This window comes from Oryctolagus cuniculus, chromosome 16 (assembly GCF_051225735.1).
Source record: "Oryctolagus cuniculus isolate XC-2025 breed Fujian yellow rabbit chromosome 16, ASM5122573v1, whole genome shotgun sequence".
NCBI classification, from domain to species: domain Eukaryota; kingdom Metazoa; phylum Chordata; class Mammalia; order Lagomorpha; family Leporidae; genus Oryctolagus; species Oryctolagus cuniculus.
This window is the reverse complement of record NC_142882.1, coordinates 43,257,226-43,273,510: the sequence shown is the minus strand read 5'-3', so window position 1 is coordinate 43,273,510 and position 16,285 is coordinate 43,257,226. Positions and strand designations below refer to the sequence as shown.

Here is a 16,285-nt window from a genome sequence, read left to right as displayed (position 1 = left end):
CTTTCAAATAAATAAATAAATAAATAAATCTTTAAAAAGAATAATAAAATTTTTTAATGAAGGTGCAACAAACTGAAGACAGTGTGGCTAAAAATTGTTTGCATTTGCAGATCAGTTGTAAGTTGGATGTTTTGAAGTTAGAGATTGCCAAACAATTAACCAACCCTGTTAGATAAACAGTTTTTGGTTTGGGACTTGTGAAGATCCAGTCATACTATCAATTTGGCTTAATGCACATTTACTATACATGACCAGGGGCAGGGATTTCTTTCATGGAAAGTTCTCTCTTAAACTCTTAAAAAATTTCAAGCATTCAAAAGAGAGAATAATGGAGTACATTTATGTGTTCCTATCATTTGAATTCAGAAATCAAGATCTTGATTCATTTGTATTAGCTGTCCTTTTCCTCTGCTAATGTATTTTGTAGCAAATCTTAGATATCATGTCATGTACACATCAGATATACACTTTAAAAAAAAGAACTGCATTGTCTTACAGAGTGAAACGGCCAGCAGAACTCCCCAAAGAAATAGTATTTAAAAAATTATCTAGTAGCCTGTTTGTAATCAGATTTCACTCGCTGACTGTAATAGGTCTTTTATATTTGGCTTGTTCAAGTGACCTATTGTATATTTTCTGAGAAAATAGAAAAGAAGGATTCCAAGGTTCCAATCATGAAATAATGATAAAGGAGAATAAAATATTGATTACTTTGATTTGATCAGTACTCATTTTATACATTTTTGAAATGTCACACTGTACCCCTGTGGGGAGCAACTGGGAGCAACTCGGACTAGACTAAGTTACTGGAATTAAGACTTATTCTATGCATCTGCTCTCCCACAATATGGCGCTGGGAGAGGAGTGAAACAGCTTCTACTCAGCTGCCTCCAGTTCAACCAATAAGCAGCAGGACCTGCTCCTGATTGCAGGAGAGCAGCGTACTCGGCGTGTGGGTAGCAGAGTTGGGATTGGTGGAAGAGGACTATAAAGGAGGAGAGAGACAACATGCACCAGGAACACCTGAGGAACATCTGAGCAGCCCCCGAGAGAGCCAGCCGGCGGTGTGCCGCTCCCCCGCGGAAGTGGGGAAAGTGGCAGGGGGAACCGCCCTTCCACGGAGGTGGAAGGGTCGGTAGCCAACCCGGGAAGAACCAGCAGCAAACCCGGGGAGGGCCGAGCAGACAAAAGAACAGCGCAGGGTCCTGTGTCGTTCCTCCACGAAGAGGGGGAGCGACATACCCCCATAGATATGTCAATCAGAATTTTTTTATGGTTTTAAAAAGTAAATTTTTAAAGGAAGAGAAAAGATTGTCATGACAGTGTATTGATTTTATTGTTGGTAGCTATGACAAATCTGTTTATGTTGTGATTAAAAGAAGGTAAAATATTCTGTTATCTATCATGATCAGTGAGAGAGTGAATAACGTAATTGAGCTTAAAAGTTGCCACAAACTGCCCAGTATTAATCGTATAACACACCAACTAACTCACACATGACATTCTGCACTGGTTTTGTAATATCACCCTGGCTGCTATTATCCTGAGAATCTGGGGTTAGGGAGTTCTTACTGAGAAATGCTGAGAGAAATCATGGGAGAATCAGAAACCAGAATTTGAAGCAGCATTAATGGCAATCAAAGATTTCTTTCAATATTGGACTCAAAATTTTGCCTCCAGGAGAGAATGACAGTGCTCTGACAGGTGAGAGGCCACGTAGGATGCTATTTGGATAAGCAGGGTCACCCTATTGCAATAGACAACACCTACATAGTAAGTGGTTGTAGGGGAAAACTAACTCCCAAACACGAGCATAGCACATTGTCTCACTTCTTATAGTTACACTCTGCTTACATAAATTACCAAAGTTGAAACTAAAAAAACAAACAAACAAAAAAACATGCACATACACACAAACACACACACACACACACAACAAAGCATGAAACCCAAAGAAAATGTGCCTTGTCAATAATTCAGTAAGGTTTGCAATGCTCAGGATGTTACTACCTACATATTCCTGTTATTGCTTCTTGTAAACTGAAGACACTGAGCTATAAAAAGCCTAACTGCTTTTCCCAACATCACATAGAAAGAAATGGAGGATCTGAGAAGCAAACTCAGTCAATGTAGTTCTCAAAAACACAAATATAAAATATAAATACAGTGCCTCTCATTATAGAGTGTCCAGATTATGATTGCAAATCAGATAGAGAAACTCCTTTGTGATGCCAGTTCTGAAATTTGCTATGTCTCATAACCCATGAGGGTTTACACATATTTATACATTATACATACCTTCAATAATGACCATGTGTGTCAATATTCTTTTTGTTTAAAACAGGTCATCAGTAACCTAGGTCCCTTGGAACTGATTCTTAATACTCCCAGCCACCATAGAGTTCATCATGGTAAGAAGGTTCTATTTCTTTCTTGCTTTAACAATTATAATGTCACAATTTTGTGCTAACTCTTCAGGATTGCCCAATGAAACTGGTACCCATTGCACAAATAGAGTTTCTTCTTGCGAATCCAGACAAGCCTCATCCCCAAAGCATGGGCTATGCAGGGGTTGCAGAAGCTCTCTCTGACTTTTGGATTTTCCTTTCTTCCTCCATTGCAGCTTAGCAAGAGCAGAAAGATGAGCGAAGCAGCTGGGGAGGCAGTCATTTTGTGGAAGGTTATTCCATGAGGGGTATTCCTGCCTGCGTCTAGAGAATTCTTGGCCTTGGAAACTGTAGAGATTCGAGGATCGCCTGATAAACATCATTGCAACTTCCTTTTCTAAGTTCCATAAACAAATAGCATAACCTACTTTCACTTGACAAGGGGAAAATCCCCCTGGCTAAGTGTTAAAGATAACAACCTCAGAAACAACAGAAATATTTGTTCATAAGACCTTTCTAAGAATGTGCAAATCAGGGGAAAAAAAGAGAAAGAATTCAAATGTTTTTCAGTGGCAGAACACAATCATGTAGTGGAGAATCATCTAACAATGGAAATACTCAAACCACTGCTACATTCAGTGGTCTGAAAAAAAGTCTTACGAATGTTACATTGGGAGCAGGAAGCCAGTAATTAGAGATTAGATACACCTGTTGTGTTTGTGTCAGTCTGTAGGCTTCACAGGCAGCCCTGGAGCAAGCTGCTCCCCTTCTTTATAGCAGGTGCAGAGCAGAAGCAAAAACTCACGGAGGAAGAGCCGAGGCTAGGCTAGGGCACAGGCACGCTGCACAAGCCGAGTCGCCCCTTGATGTGTTCGCATCCCCAGGCAATTGTGAGCAGGGAGGAGAAGCCAAGAGCATCCTACCCTTTGGCTCCCTCTGTAATACAAGCGAAGCAGTGAGTGGAGAAGAGCAAATGTGAGTTAATGTATTGATAATTGTTGCTGGTTTGCTGTGTGTGACTTGAGTTTCATGCCGCTGCTGCTGTTTCAGGGTTTCTCAACCTCAGTGCTATGGGCAGTTTGGGGCTAATCCTTCTCCTGAGACTGATCCTTCTCTCTGGGCTTGTGCCGTGTGCAGGACAGTCAAGGTATTACTGGCCTCGCCCACTGGAAGCTGATAGTGCCCTTTCCTCCTTGTCCCTGCCACTAACAACTCTAGATATTGCCCAGTGTCTCTTGAGGGGCAAACCTGCTCCTCTACCCAGGTGATAACCATTGTTTCCCTGGTGTGTGGCGATGGATGGGCACACCAGAAACCAATCTCACTCCACTTTTCACTGGGAAAGAAATTTCCTTGTGTCTAGGTTTCAAATGTGTGAGTTAAAAAGTAATGGTAATTTCATTTTTACTTTGTCTTTTATGTTTAAAAACAAAAAGCTGGGTCTCCCTCTAAATAGAGAATTTTCATCCTAATACAGATGCAGGGGAAAGAGGAAAGGTGCATCATACCAAAAATTAAAAATCAGCGCACATACAGAGGGCACAGGTGGTTAGCCTGGTGGTAAAAACGTGCAAGCCTCACATCAGAGTGTCTGGGTTCAAGTCCCGATTTCTGCTCCTGACTCCAGTTTGCTGCAAATGCAGACCCTGGGAGTAGCCATGGTGGTTCAAACAGTTATGTCTTTGCCACTTCCATGAGAGATCTGGGGCACTTTAATGGCTTCTGGCTCTGGTCCTGGCCCAAATCCAGACAGTACAGGCATTTGCAAAGTGAACCAGTAGGTGGGTTCTTTCTCTCTTTCCCTCTTTATCCTGCTCTCGTTCTCTCCCCATTTCAAATAAATAAATAAAATAAAACTTCTAAAAACATACTCACATGTATTATTGTAAAGTCTTGTTTTCTATTTACTTTTCTTGGCACATTTTAATTTTTACATATTACCATTTTTTTTAAATAGGAGTCTCTCTTTTTTTTAAGATTTATTTATTTATTTGAAAGTCAGAGTTACACAGAGAGAGAGAGAAGCAGAGAGAGAGAGAGAGAGAGAGAGAGAGAGAGAGAAAGGTCTTTCATCCGCTAGTTCATTCCCCAATTGGCTGCAATGACCGGAGCTGTGCCAATCCAAAGCCAGAAGCCAGGAGCTTCTTCCAGGTCTCCCATGCGGGTGCAGGGGCCCAAGGACTTGGGCCATCTTCCACTGCTTTCCCAGGCCATAGCAGAGAGCTGGATCAGAAGTGGAGCAGCCAGGACTAGAACCAACACCCATATGGGATGCCAGCATTGCAGGCAGTGGCTTTACCTGCTGTGCCACAGCACTGGCCCCATATTACTTTTTCATAATCCTGAAAAGCAATCATTTAAATTTATCTCATTTTTCCCTAACAGAAAAGTTGTGAGAAAAAAACCATGCATTGTGTTTTAAGAAAACCTTTGCCCTTGAATTAAAAGTAATTGAAAAATTAATAAAACAAAACCTGCATTATTGGCAAACAAAATCTGGTGTTGTCAGTGAGAAGGCATTCTCAGGAGAAGCATGCTGAATATTTTCAAAAAACAAGGCAAAAGTGTTTCAAAAAGCGTTATTCAGTGTTTTGAAAAAAAAATCTTACTATTTTGTCTCCCAGGTAGAAATCGTTACTGCATCGACAAAAATTTTGCTGGCACTCTTATTATCTGGGATAGACTGTTTGGTAAGTAAAACGTACGATAATCTAATAGTTCATATGGCTCCTCCATTCACAGAGAGCCAAAGATTATTCCCTAATGTTTACCTTCCAGGTACGTTTGAAGCAGAGAATGAGAAGGTTGTCTATGGCCTAACACATCCCATCAATACATTTGAACCCTTCAAGGTCCAGGTAATTTAACTGGCTTTGTTCTTTCTAACATTCTACCATTTCATAAATCACAGAGTAAAGAGAATAATTGGGAAACATGGAGAATATTACCCTCCAGTGAGAAAAAAAAATTAACTGTGAAAGAATCTGTCAATACCTCTGGCACTCAACCAAAACTTTGAATCAAGTCAGGCAAAGTGCATTTAAAGGGAACTTGTTATATGAATTTTCAAATCTGGCTACTACTATGATTGTAAAGAAAGAGGCTTTTTAGCAACCATTTTGTTTCTCAGAATATACCTGAAATATATTCAGAGGGAGCAGTAGTGACGTGGATAATTAAGAGATCCCACATCAGAGAAATCACTTGCCTCCAGGCTGTGTGACTATGGTTAGACATACCCCGGGCAGCCCTCGCCTCCTCTGCATGGCTCTCAGTGTCAGAAGCTGTTACAGATTGGATCCTTCTGTACAATCCCCCACCTGCTCATGGCTGGTGCACAGGACTGGCTTCTGTCCGACATGTGGCATTGCTTGTTCCTTGGCGTCAACGGTTGGCGCTAGAGAAATGAAGAATGTCTGCGGAGCCCCAGTCTGTCAGAGTCAGACCCCACCCCCTGCCACCAGTCCTTCTGGGGTCAGGGTCTACTAAATGAGAAAAAGATTAGAATGCTCACACAAAGCTGACGAGACAGCTCTGTGTGGGACCCTCCTTTCACCAAGTCAGGAAGCTGAGGGCACTGCTCACAGCTCTGCCAGAATTGGTAACAAAACCACTACTAAAAACTTTTCTGAAACAGAGGCTCTTGTTATTTCTGTTTTCTGATGGAGGCTTCCAGGATTTCCATAATTCACCCAAAGTCCCACAGCTTCTTAGCTTAAATTTAGTCAAAGTGGGTTTTAGGCCAAGACTCCGGGTTTGCACCTGACTCACGTAAACATTTCGTTTAGCCTTACTGCATCGTCGGTGGGTGTGAGGTTTACTCGTCTTCATGCTCATTTATATCGTCAGGAACACCAAGTCAGAAGGTTGTGACAACTGGGAGTTCTTGAGCCTACAAAAACCTGTAGTCACTTTCCCCTGATTGCCTTTATTGTGGCTAAATTTCTCACCTAAGGCTAAGAAGCATCGACAGCAACTTATACCAGACAACTCTCTCTAGACAGGCCAGGGTTTTCTTTCTACATTATCATTATGATTTCTTTATTATTGTCATTCATGTTGTTCTGCTGGGGTTCCTACCATTTCACAGTATCGAGAAGCAAATAAGTGAGCAAAAAACACCTCTAACATTAAACTGTTATGACTTTTATCTGCAATGATAGAAATAAAATTGCAGTCAATTTGCAAAGCAGACAAACAGGTCAGTATTCTAATGTGTGTTGTAACTCTTAACACATTAATTGTCTGTGTTGTTGTTATTATTTCAATGTCCCAGACTAAAGCTTTAATCCATTAAATTCTGTCTTGTTCCTTAATTTCTTCCATGCGTTTTTGTAGTATCTCAAGCAATTTTAAAATCCATTTGTATAATCCTAGCATTTTACATCCTTCAAGACAGAATGAAAATACCAACAAGACCATAGATTCTGAAAAAAACATTTTCCTCTCCATGTATGCATTCCACACTTCTAGCAGAACTTATCTCTGGAATCTATAGCTGATGCCCAAACACTAGAACTTTTTCAATCCTATGGTGTATAACAATCACATCTACACAGCTAATTATCCAGAGTTAATATTTACTGGACACTTATCCTCTGCGAGAATATTTTGTTGAATGTGTTTTGTTTATGAAATGTGGATTCCTGCTAAGAAACTCAAAGTAATTTTTTCCCTTAGGAAGCAAATTTTTCCTTTCTAATTATAGAGTAAAGATACTTTAAAAACTCAAATGTCTGTTCTTCAAAAATATCTCTGAATAGTTTGGGTATATGATGTGATTGTTCATAGCACAATACAGTAAGTATAGGTTTTTGACATATTTGGGCAAATATGCAAATATCATATATGTCCATGTTTAACTCACCTTAATATCCATTTAGCAAGACTTTAGAAAGAGTGTTATCAAGGCCGGTGTAGCGGCTCACTAGGCTAATCCTCCGCCTGTGGCGCTGGTACCCCGGGTTCTAGTCCCGGTTGGGGTGCCAGATTCTGTCCCGGTTCTTCTCTTCCAGTCCAGCTCTCTGCTGTGGCCTGGGAAGGCAGTGGAGGATGGCCCAAGTACTTGGGCCCTGCACCCGCATGGGAGACCAGGAGGAAGCACCTGGCTCCTGGCTTCAGATCAGCACAGCACACCGACTGTAGCAGCCATTTGTGGGGTGAACCAACGGGAGGAAGACCTTTCTCTCTCTCTCTCTCTCTCTCACTGTCTAACTCTGTCTGTCAAAAAAAAAAAAAAAAAGGAAAGAAAGAAAAAAAGAAAAAGTGTTATCAAATAAGGATGTGAGGCATAGGCTGCTCATTTATTAGATCAGAAGCAAAGCCACTTAAATTGTTTTGTACCTTGCTGATTTTTCAAACAACGTCTATGTTTTTATTCCCAAATCATAATTTGGCTGACTTTGAGAAGGAGTGACAAGAACACACTTCGAGGTACACAGGCAGCATAGAATGAATCACAAAATGGAATGTACTTGCTTATCCACCTGCATCAATATAAACACCTAAAATATATGGAAAGTATTTAAATTATATCGAACAATATCAAATATGTGATTTTCGTAGCTAATCACTTAATAGTTAACACTGTGTTGCATTCAATACATTTTGCTACCTTTGTCTTATTTTAATAAACTCTGTTTACTTCTTCCTAGTTCCATCATTTATTGTACATGTGGACTACCTTCTGGGCCACCTCTGGATTCTTCAATAAGTTTTCTGTCATATTTAAAGGACCAGGATGGGGTCCAGGTAAACCAAGGCTTGGGCTGAGTGAAGAAATTCCACAGGTAAGCAACACTGAGGCAGACAGATGGAAGTGGTAGAGAGCAATGTCCTAATGTCAGGTCCACAGTCAGACTGTCCAGCACTTGTACATGTTGCCTTCAGGCTGACCTGAGATGCAGCCCTGTGGTGTGTAAAGGGATGAGCAGTGACAAGGCATGCCTTCTACTGCCTCTTACCAGGGAACACAGTCTAGGGAGCAGAGCAGTGGGGGTTGGTGTGCAGTCCCACTCAAACCCAGAGCTACGAGCTTCCATGCAGAATACAGCATCGCAGATTCACCCAGCCCAGAGGATGCTCAGACTGCAGAGATGCAGGGAGCACAGGAATGATTTTGCCCTCATTTTGCTTAGAAACATATTGCGATTCCTGGAGGATCTCAAATCACATCAAGACAGAGTTTCAAATTAGATAATCAGATTATAACTATATGCAGTCTATATTAAAAGAGAAGCCATAAATACAGAAATAAGAAATGTAGAGATTTTAAACACTGGGCATCAAATGAAAAATTCAGTTTCAATATACAATTTCTTTTCTAGAAAATAAATTTCTGTTTTAGTAATTGATTATATATGATTCCCTAGCAAATAAGTCAAATCTTATCTTTTTAAAGATTTATTTATTTACTTGAAAGTCAGAGTTACAAAGAGAGAGAAAGAGAGGTAGAGAGAGAAGTCTTACATCCATTGGTTTACTCTCCAATTGGCCACAATGGCTGGAGCTGTACCAATCTGAATCCAGGAGCCAGGAGCTTCTTCCTGGTCTCCCACACAGGTGCAGGAGCCCAAGGACTTGGGCCATCTTCTGCTGCTTTCCCAGGCTACAGCAGAGAGCTGGATTGGAAGTGGAGCAGTCGGAATCCAAACCAGCACCCATATGGGATGCTGGCACTGCAGGCAATGGCTTTACCAGCTACACCACAGTGCCTGCCCTATAAGTCAGATCTTTATCAAATAAATATCATGAAGAGTAGTACAGAAACAACAACAGAAATGTATAAAACTGTTGATTTTACTTGTTTATTTATTTACCTGAGAGGCAGAGAGTCAAAGAGGAAAAAAGAGAGAGGGGAAAAACAAAGACAGACAGACAGAGCTCTCCATTTAACTGGTTCATTTTGCAAATGCCCTCAATGTCTGGAGCTGGGCACAATCCAGGTCTCCCACATGGGTTGTAGACACTCAGTTACCTGAGCCATCGCCGCAGCCCCAGGGTCTTCATTAGCAGGAAGCTGAAGCCAGGAGCCAGAGCCAGGACCAGACTTAGATATCCCAGTATGGAGTGCAGGCTTCCTAACTATGAGGCTAAACACCTACCCCTAAAGATTTTAAACATACTAGTATGAGTGTAAACGTTAGCATTGAGGCCTGCATTGTGGCACAACAGGTTAAGCCCCTGCTTGTAATGCCAGCATCCCGTATCAGAGCCCTGGTTAGCATTCTGCCTGCTCCATTCCAATCAAGTGGGCACCCATGTGGGAGACCTGGGTGGAGGTCTAGGCTCCTGACTTTGACTTGTGCCAACCCTGGCCATTTCAGCCATTTGGAGAGGAAACCAGTAGATGGAAGAACTCTTTCTCTCCCTCTCTCTGTCACTCTGCTTCTCAAAGAAATCAAATAAATCTTTCAAAATTAGGTAAAGGTCTGCTTGTGATATTTCAAGTAAATGAAATCATATATTTGTTTTATTTGAGTATTATTATTTTACAACAGTCCTAAAATAAAAATGCTTTCTTATCTTCTTACCAACACTGTGCTTAACTTTCTCCAGACAGTTTTGTTTATATTTATAGTTAGGCTTTTCTTTTTATCAACACATAGTCAAAGTGAGTATTTCACAGTTGTAGGAGTGCAGCCAGCGCTGTGGCATAGTGGGTAAAGCCGCCACCTGCTGTGCTGGGATCCCATAAGGGTGCTGGTTCTAGTCCTGGCTGCTCCACTTCCAATCCAGCACCTCTGCTATGGCCTGGGAAAGCAGTAGAAGATGCCCCAAGTCCTTGGGCCCCAGCACCTGTGTGGGAGACCTGAAGGAAGCTCCTGGCTCCTGGCTTTAGATCAGCTCAGCTCTGGCCATTGTGGCCATCTGGGAAGTGAACCACTGGATGGAAAACCTTTTCTCTCTCTCCCTCTGCCTCTGCCTATCTGTAACTCTGCCTTTCAAATAAATAATCTTTTTGAAAAAAGTAAAGTTGTATGAGTGCAGAAGCCTACAAGAGAAGTATAGCATTCTGAGATAGATTAGGAAAGTTGTTTCTATTAAAATACCATTTCCCGTTGAATCATGATTTCCCAGAGTCCCCTGCCATTTGTCTTTCGTTTCCTGTTTGCTTGCTGTCTCACGCTATGCTGGGCATATTGGCAGGTGGGGAAGATCCGACCTATTCACTTTGACTGTCTTTATTGGCTCTACCTACCGTGCAGTATGTTCTTGCATTGCCCTTCCAAACAGTTTGAAGCTCCCTTGCAGTGCTTCCGAAATGAGAAACAAGTTTTTCAACTTATATACCATCTTCCATCTCCCAAATCCAGTGTTTTTTAAATAAGAATGAGTAACAAATTTTCCATTTGCTTTTGCATAGCTCTTGACTCAGTGTGGATTTCTGAGAGAGGAGTAAACCCCGAAAAAATAAAGAAAAGACTTCTTTCTTGTCTCCCTAGGTTACAGGCAAAGAAGTTCCCTTCTCCTCATCTGCATCTCAACTGCTAAAGCTCTACACAGTTGTGCAGTTTGCTCTGATGCTTGGATTTTACGAAGACACCTTTGCAGATACGGCTGTAAGTGACACCCATTTTGCATAGGGTGGGAGAACCTCTCTGTCATTGTGTTTGGAAATGAAATTAAGCTTCCCCCTATTATGATTATGTTCTATTCTTCTAAGTAATTCTCTGCTTCAATTTTGGCGACATCTCACATGTACACAGTTAACTTGATTCTTCTAGCCTGCTAAATGTAAATGAATTAACTGCATCCAAAGTGCTGCTGTGTAGCACGAATACCAAATTCCATTTATCCAAGGGACAACAAGCAATATTTTGCTGGGCATAAGTTTCACAACAATTCTAATAAAAATGCTTCGGATATTAGAATTAGATGTTCTTGGGGAAGCACCCATTTCTCAGCAGTTTCAATGCACTGGTCTTCATGTAGAGAACACCCTGATAGAATGACTGCAGACTTTTCAATGCCAGCTTGACTTCCTTTATTTGATCCTTTGAGAACACGGAGCATATTCTGTTTGTATGGTAGGAGCGCTGCATCAGGGTTTAGTTCAGGCATTATCACTTCAGAAGCCAATTTTTGACCACAAAAGAACACTTGCATCGTCTGTATTTAGAGAGAACAAAAATAACGAAGGTACAAAAGGCACTGTAGATGTGAACCACATACAAACAAAGTTAGCTTTTTTAAAAAAAAATCTATTTATTTATTTGAAGGCAGAGTTACAGAGAAGCAGAGGCAAAGAGAGGGAGAGGGAGAGGGAGAGGGAGAGGGAGAGGGAGAGGGAGAGGGAGAGGGAGAGGGAGGAGAGAGGAGAGAGAGAGGTCTTTCATCCGCTGGTTCACTTCCCAGATGGCTACAATGGCAGGAGCTGAGCCAATCCGAAGCTAGGAGCTTCTTCTGGGTCTCCCACGTGGGTGCAGGGGCCCAATGACTTGGGCCATCTTCTAATGCTTTCCCAGGCCTTAGCAGAGAACTGGATCAGAATTGAACCATCACCCATATGGGATGCTGGCACTGCAGGTGCCTTCCCAGGCCACAACAGAGAGCTGGACTGGAAGAGGAGCCACTGGGACAGAACCGGTGCCCCAACCAGGACTAGAACCCAGAGTACCGTCGCCGCAGGAGGAGGATTAGCTTAGTGAGCCGCGGTGCTGGCCATTGTTAAAGCAAACAAACAAAACTGGACCTGGTGGGACGGTTTGGCTCGTGTACACATCATGGAACAGATTATACATGGTCAAGGCCAGGGGGTTTACAACAGGTCATTACAACAGGGATTACAACAGGTCAAGGCCTGTTCCCAGGCCAGGAACAGAAGGCAGGGAGCTGCTGAGTGTGAGAGGAGGGGTGGGAGGGCTTGGAGGAATAACAAGTTCCATTACTTAATAACGAGGATGCATTATGAGAAATACATCGTTAGGGAATCTGCCACTGTGCAGGCGTTGCAGGGTGTACTCACAGCAGCTGACATGGCCGCAACATCAAAGGGTGATATCTCCTTCTGGGGCGGCTGCAACCATATGCAACCATGCAGCACAAAATTATATAGAGAGAAAGGGAAACAGATCTGAAAAGGCAAGAGTAACAAATGTTAGATCTAGGTAAATCCTCCTGTGTCACAAATATATGACTTGAATTGTTTCCAAAAAATTGTTCTTTTTTTTTTTTTTTTTTTTTTTTTTTTGACAGGCAGAGTGGACAGTGAGAGAGAGAGACAGAGAGAAAGGTCTTCCTTTGCCATTGGTTCACCCTCCAATGGCCGCCGCGGCCGGCGCACTGCGCTGATCCGAAGGCAGGAGCCAGGTACTCATCCTGGTCTCCCATGGGGTGCAGGGCCCAAGGTATTGTTCTTTAATCATTTATAAAATTCATAGTGATAGTCCGGTGCCGCAGCTCACTAGGCTAATCCTCTGCCTGCGGTGCCGGCACCCCGGGTTCTAGTCCCGGTTGGGGCACTGGTTCTGTCCTGTTTGCTCCTCTTCCAGTCCAGTTCTCTGCTGTGGTCCGGGAGGGCAGTGGAGGATGGCCCAAGTGCTTGGGCCCTGCACCAGCATGGGAGACCAGGAGGAAGCACCTGGCTCCTAGCTTTGGATCGGCACAGCGTGCCAGCCATAGTAGCCATCTGGGGGGTGAACCAATGGAAGGAAGACCTTTCTCTCTGTCTCTCTCTCTCTCTCTCTCTCTCACACTGTCTAACACTGCCTGTCAAAAAAAAAAATGCATAGTGACAGAGAAACCTGCCTTTAGGATCTCATCTGATTTAAGGTCTCTCTGGTGTGAATGTTCACTTGGTATCTTGTGCTCTAAGAAAAAGAACGTGCAATTAAAGGCAGCTGGAATGTAACTGGAGACTCTCAGGCAAGGGCTTAGCTCAAGCATGCAGAACCGACAAAAGTGCTTCTCCATGATTTTCCTGAATTTCCTTACCGTGAGATAAGGCATCCTGACCTCACAGACTTTGACCAAAGTCAGCAAGTTCTGTTCTAGAGAATCTTGCTCATTTCATTTACAATGAGAACCTAATGCTTCCAGATTTTTTTCCTAGCAAATTTTCTCTTCGTGTTGCACTGTTCAGGACAAATTCAGCTCACACTGAACCAATAATTCACATCAGGATATGAATTAACCATGAGGGGACTATACCAAGCATAATTCATACCCTCAGGGTAGAGGGCTCACCTTCCCCCTTGGATGTGTCTTGACTTCAAGCAGGACAAAATCTGCAGGGATATAGTACAGAAGATTTTCGGTCTGTAGAAAATGTCTTTGCAAGTCCTCCAAATTAAGAGTTGCTTGGAAAGTTTTTTTTTTTTTTTTACAGAGATTACAAGATAATACATTAAAGAAACCCATTTTAATTTTTTAAAGTTTGTTCCTTTATCTGAAAGGCAGAGAGACAGAAAGAGAGAGATTTCTATCCACTGGCTCACTCCTTAAATGCCCACCACAGCCAGGGCTGGGCCAGCATGAAGCCAGCAGCCAGTAACTCCATCCTGTTGTCCTGAGAGGGTGCCAGCAACCCAAGTAGCTGAACCATCACTGCTGCTTCTCCAGGTTCATGAGCAGGAAGCTGAGTGGGAAGCAGAGGAGGGACTTGATTCCAGGCACTTCAGTGGAATGTGAACATGCCAAGTAACAGCTTAACCTGCTGTGTCACAACTCTCACCCCATTTTAATTTTTAACATCATTTAAGGACCTTAAGGGTTGGTATTGTCCTTTATGTTTTTTTTTTTTACATTCAAATTTAATGACCAAAATGTCTCCATATAGTGACTCTATTTTCCAAGATGTATTCTTTATCCACAAAAGATTTTAAAGGAAAAGTAAAGAAAATGCTATGGGGTAACATGTCAGATACTTTCCCGGCTGTAGCAGAGACAATGCCTGAGATTTGAGCTTCCATCTTGTAAAGTGAAAATAAGAGTTAGGATGCAAAAAGAGCAGAAATGTCAAGGGTGTAATGGTTGGTTCAGTACTTGCTCTTATCTGTATTGCAATTAATGATGAACCTGACTCCATGCTGTTCCAGATTTGTTTGCATTTAGCCCCCCAAAATACAAGATTTGAGCCCAAAAATTTCTTTCAGGGGCAAAGCTTTCACAGAAATGCATGAACCACCTCAATCTTTCCACTGCACACATAGACATTAAATAACCAGACTACCAAGCTCACACAGACGTCTCTACCGCACGTATCAAAAGGCAAGGATGGTCCGGTGTCTTATATTAAATAGCATAGTATTTGTATACAACCTGTCCATATCCTCTCAGGAAGTCCTCAATTACTACATGCCCTATAATCCCTAACACAATGTAAATGCTGTTTAAACAGTTGTTATTCTGTATTGTTTAAGGAATAATGACAAAAAAAGTGTATACATCTTAAGTACAAACTTAAGTTTCTTTTTAACCCAAATATATTCGACCTTCAGTTGGCTGACTGCACAGAGAAGAGCCCGGGGATATGGAGGCCCAACTGTAGTACTTAATCTAATTTCACATAATCATTACTTCACATTATCAACTTATCAAGATTACTTTCTTTAATACCCATTTGTTATCTTAATACATTCACCCAATTATGACTAAGATATACAAGCATTAATAGACCTTGGAGACTTGAATGAAACCAAAAGAAAATTTAGACCATCTGTCAAAATGCCCAACTCTTGATACGCTGACCAATATTGAGTAAAATTTACATTACTGATACCTTTGTTAGTTGTGCTAAATAAATGATACTAATTTGTAGGAGGAAAAATGGAAATTTACCCATTTTAAGCTGTGTGAGACTCCATTATGATTTTGAAATAGAATTCCTTAATGTTAAAGTTAAAAATTTGAGGTTGGTGCCGCGGCTCACTAGGCTAATCCTCCGCCTTGTGGCGCTGGCACACCGGGTTCTAGTCCCAGTTGGGGCACTGGATTCTGTCCCGGTTGCCCCTCTTCCAGGCCAGCTCTCTGCTGTGGCCAGGAAGTGCAGTGGAGGATGGCCCAGGTGCTTGGGCTCTGCACCTCATGGGAGACCAGGATAAGTACCTGGCTCCTGCCATCGGATCAGCACAGTGCGCTGGCCGCAGCACGCCGGGCGCGGCGGCCATTGGAGGGTGAACCAACGGCAAAGGAAGACCTTTCTCTCTGTCTCTCTCTCTCACTGTCCACTCTGCCTGTCAAAAAAAAAAATTTTTAAATTTGAATGTATAGGCACGTCTGAGTATTTATTAGGTAGAAATATTACTAGGCACTATGTATCTTAGAAGATATGATCTATCACAAGGCGTTCACAAGATTTTTCTACTATCCTAAAACTATATGAGAAACTTGTATAGATGTGTTGGTGAAGATATATAGTGTTGAACCCCTTTTCAAACTGGAGGCAGAATCGGAGACTGCTTCATTCCTGACACAAATTAATTCTGAAAGTGCATTTGCTTGTTCCCCACATGTGTTTTTCTTTGCTAAAAACTTGCTGTGCGACTAGGAAGAAAGGTTGCTTATTCACAAGATTCTGTAGTGCCATTCTCGTCTCAGGCATGTCTGAAAACTCACGAAGACTTTAAAATCCAACAGCAATATTTTGTTTTCTGGATTTGCTGTGGCCAATAATCACATAGAAAAATTGTGTCTGACTTGTAGTTGGGGATCCTGCTGTGGTCCCACAGCCCTTACTGTTTATGCGTTCAGTAGAACAGATAAATACTGACTTGTATGTGTGCAAGTTCTGTATAAATAATGTTGGGAGTCCAGAAATGGCCACCACAAAGGTGTAAAAGGCACAATTCTTCCTCACCCAAGCTTGCAAAGAGTATGTTTGAATATAGAAAGTTTAGTTTAGCGATACGACCACAGGCATTTGTGTTGATTTTGGTTTAGAAATGCTTGAGAAATCA

The 16,285-nt window shown here is 42.0% G+C and overlaps 1 protein-coding gene across 3 annotated transcripts in view; it reads left to right on the top strand.

Annotated features, from left to right (window-relative positions):
* The window catches only part of AGMO (alkylglycerol monooxygenase), a 357,324-nt gene that overhangs the window by 165,031 nt on the left and 176,008 nt on the right, over nt 1-16,285 (top strand). For all 3 annotated transcript variants that reach the window (XM_002720858.6, XM_089315166.1, XM_089315164.1), the window contains exons 6-10: nt 2,345-2,411; nt 5,012-5,077; nt 5,166-5,245; nt 8,042-8,176; nt 10,832-10,948. In XM_002720858.6, coding sequence (XP_002720904.2) covers nt 2,345-2,411; nt 5,012-5,077; nt 5,166-5,245; nt 8,042-8,176; nt 10,832-10,948 — 465 coding nt within the window. The remainder of the gene's footprint in view (nt 1-2,344; nt 2,412-5,011; nt 5,078-5,165; nt 5,246-8,041; nt 8,177-10,831; nt 10,949-16,285) is intronic.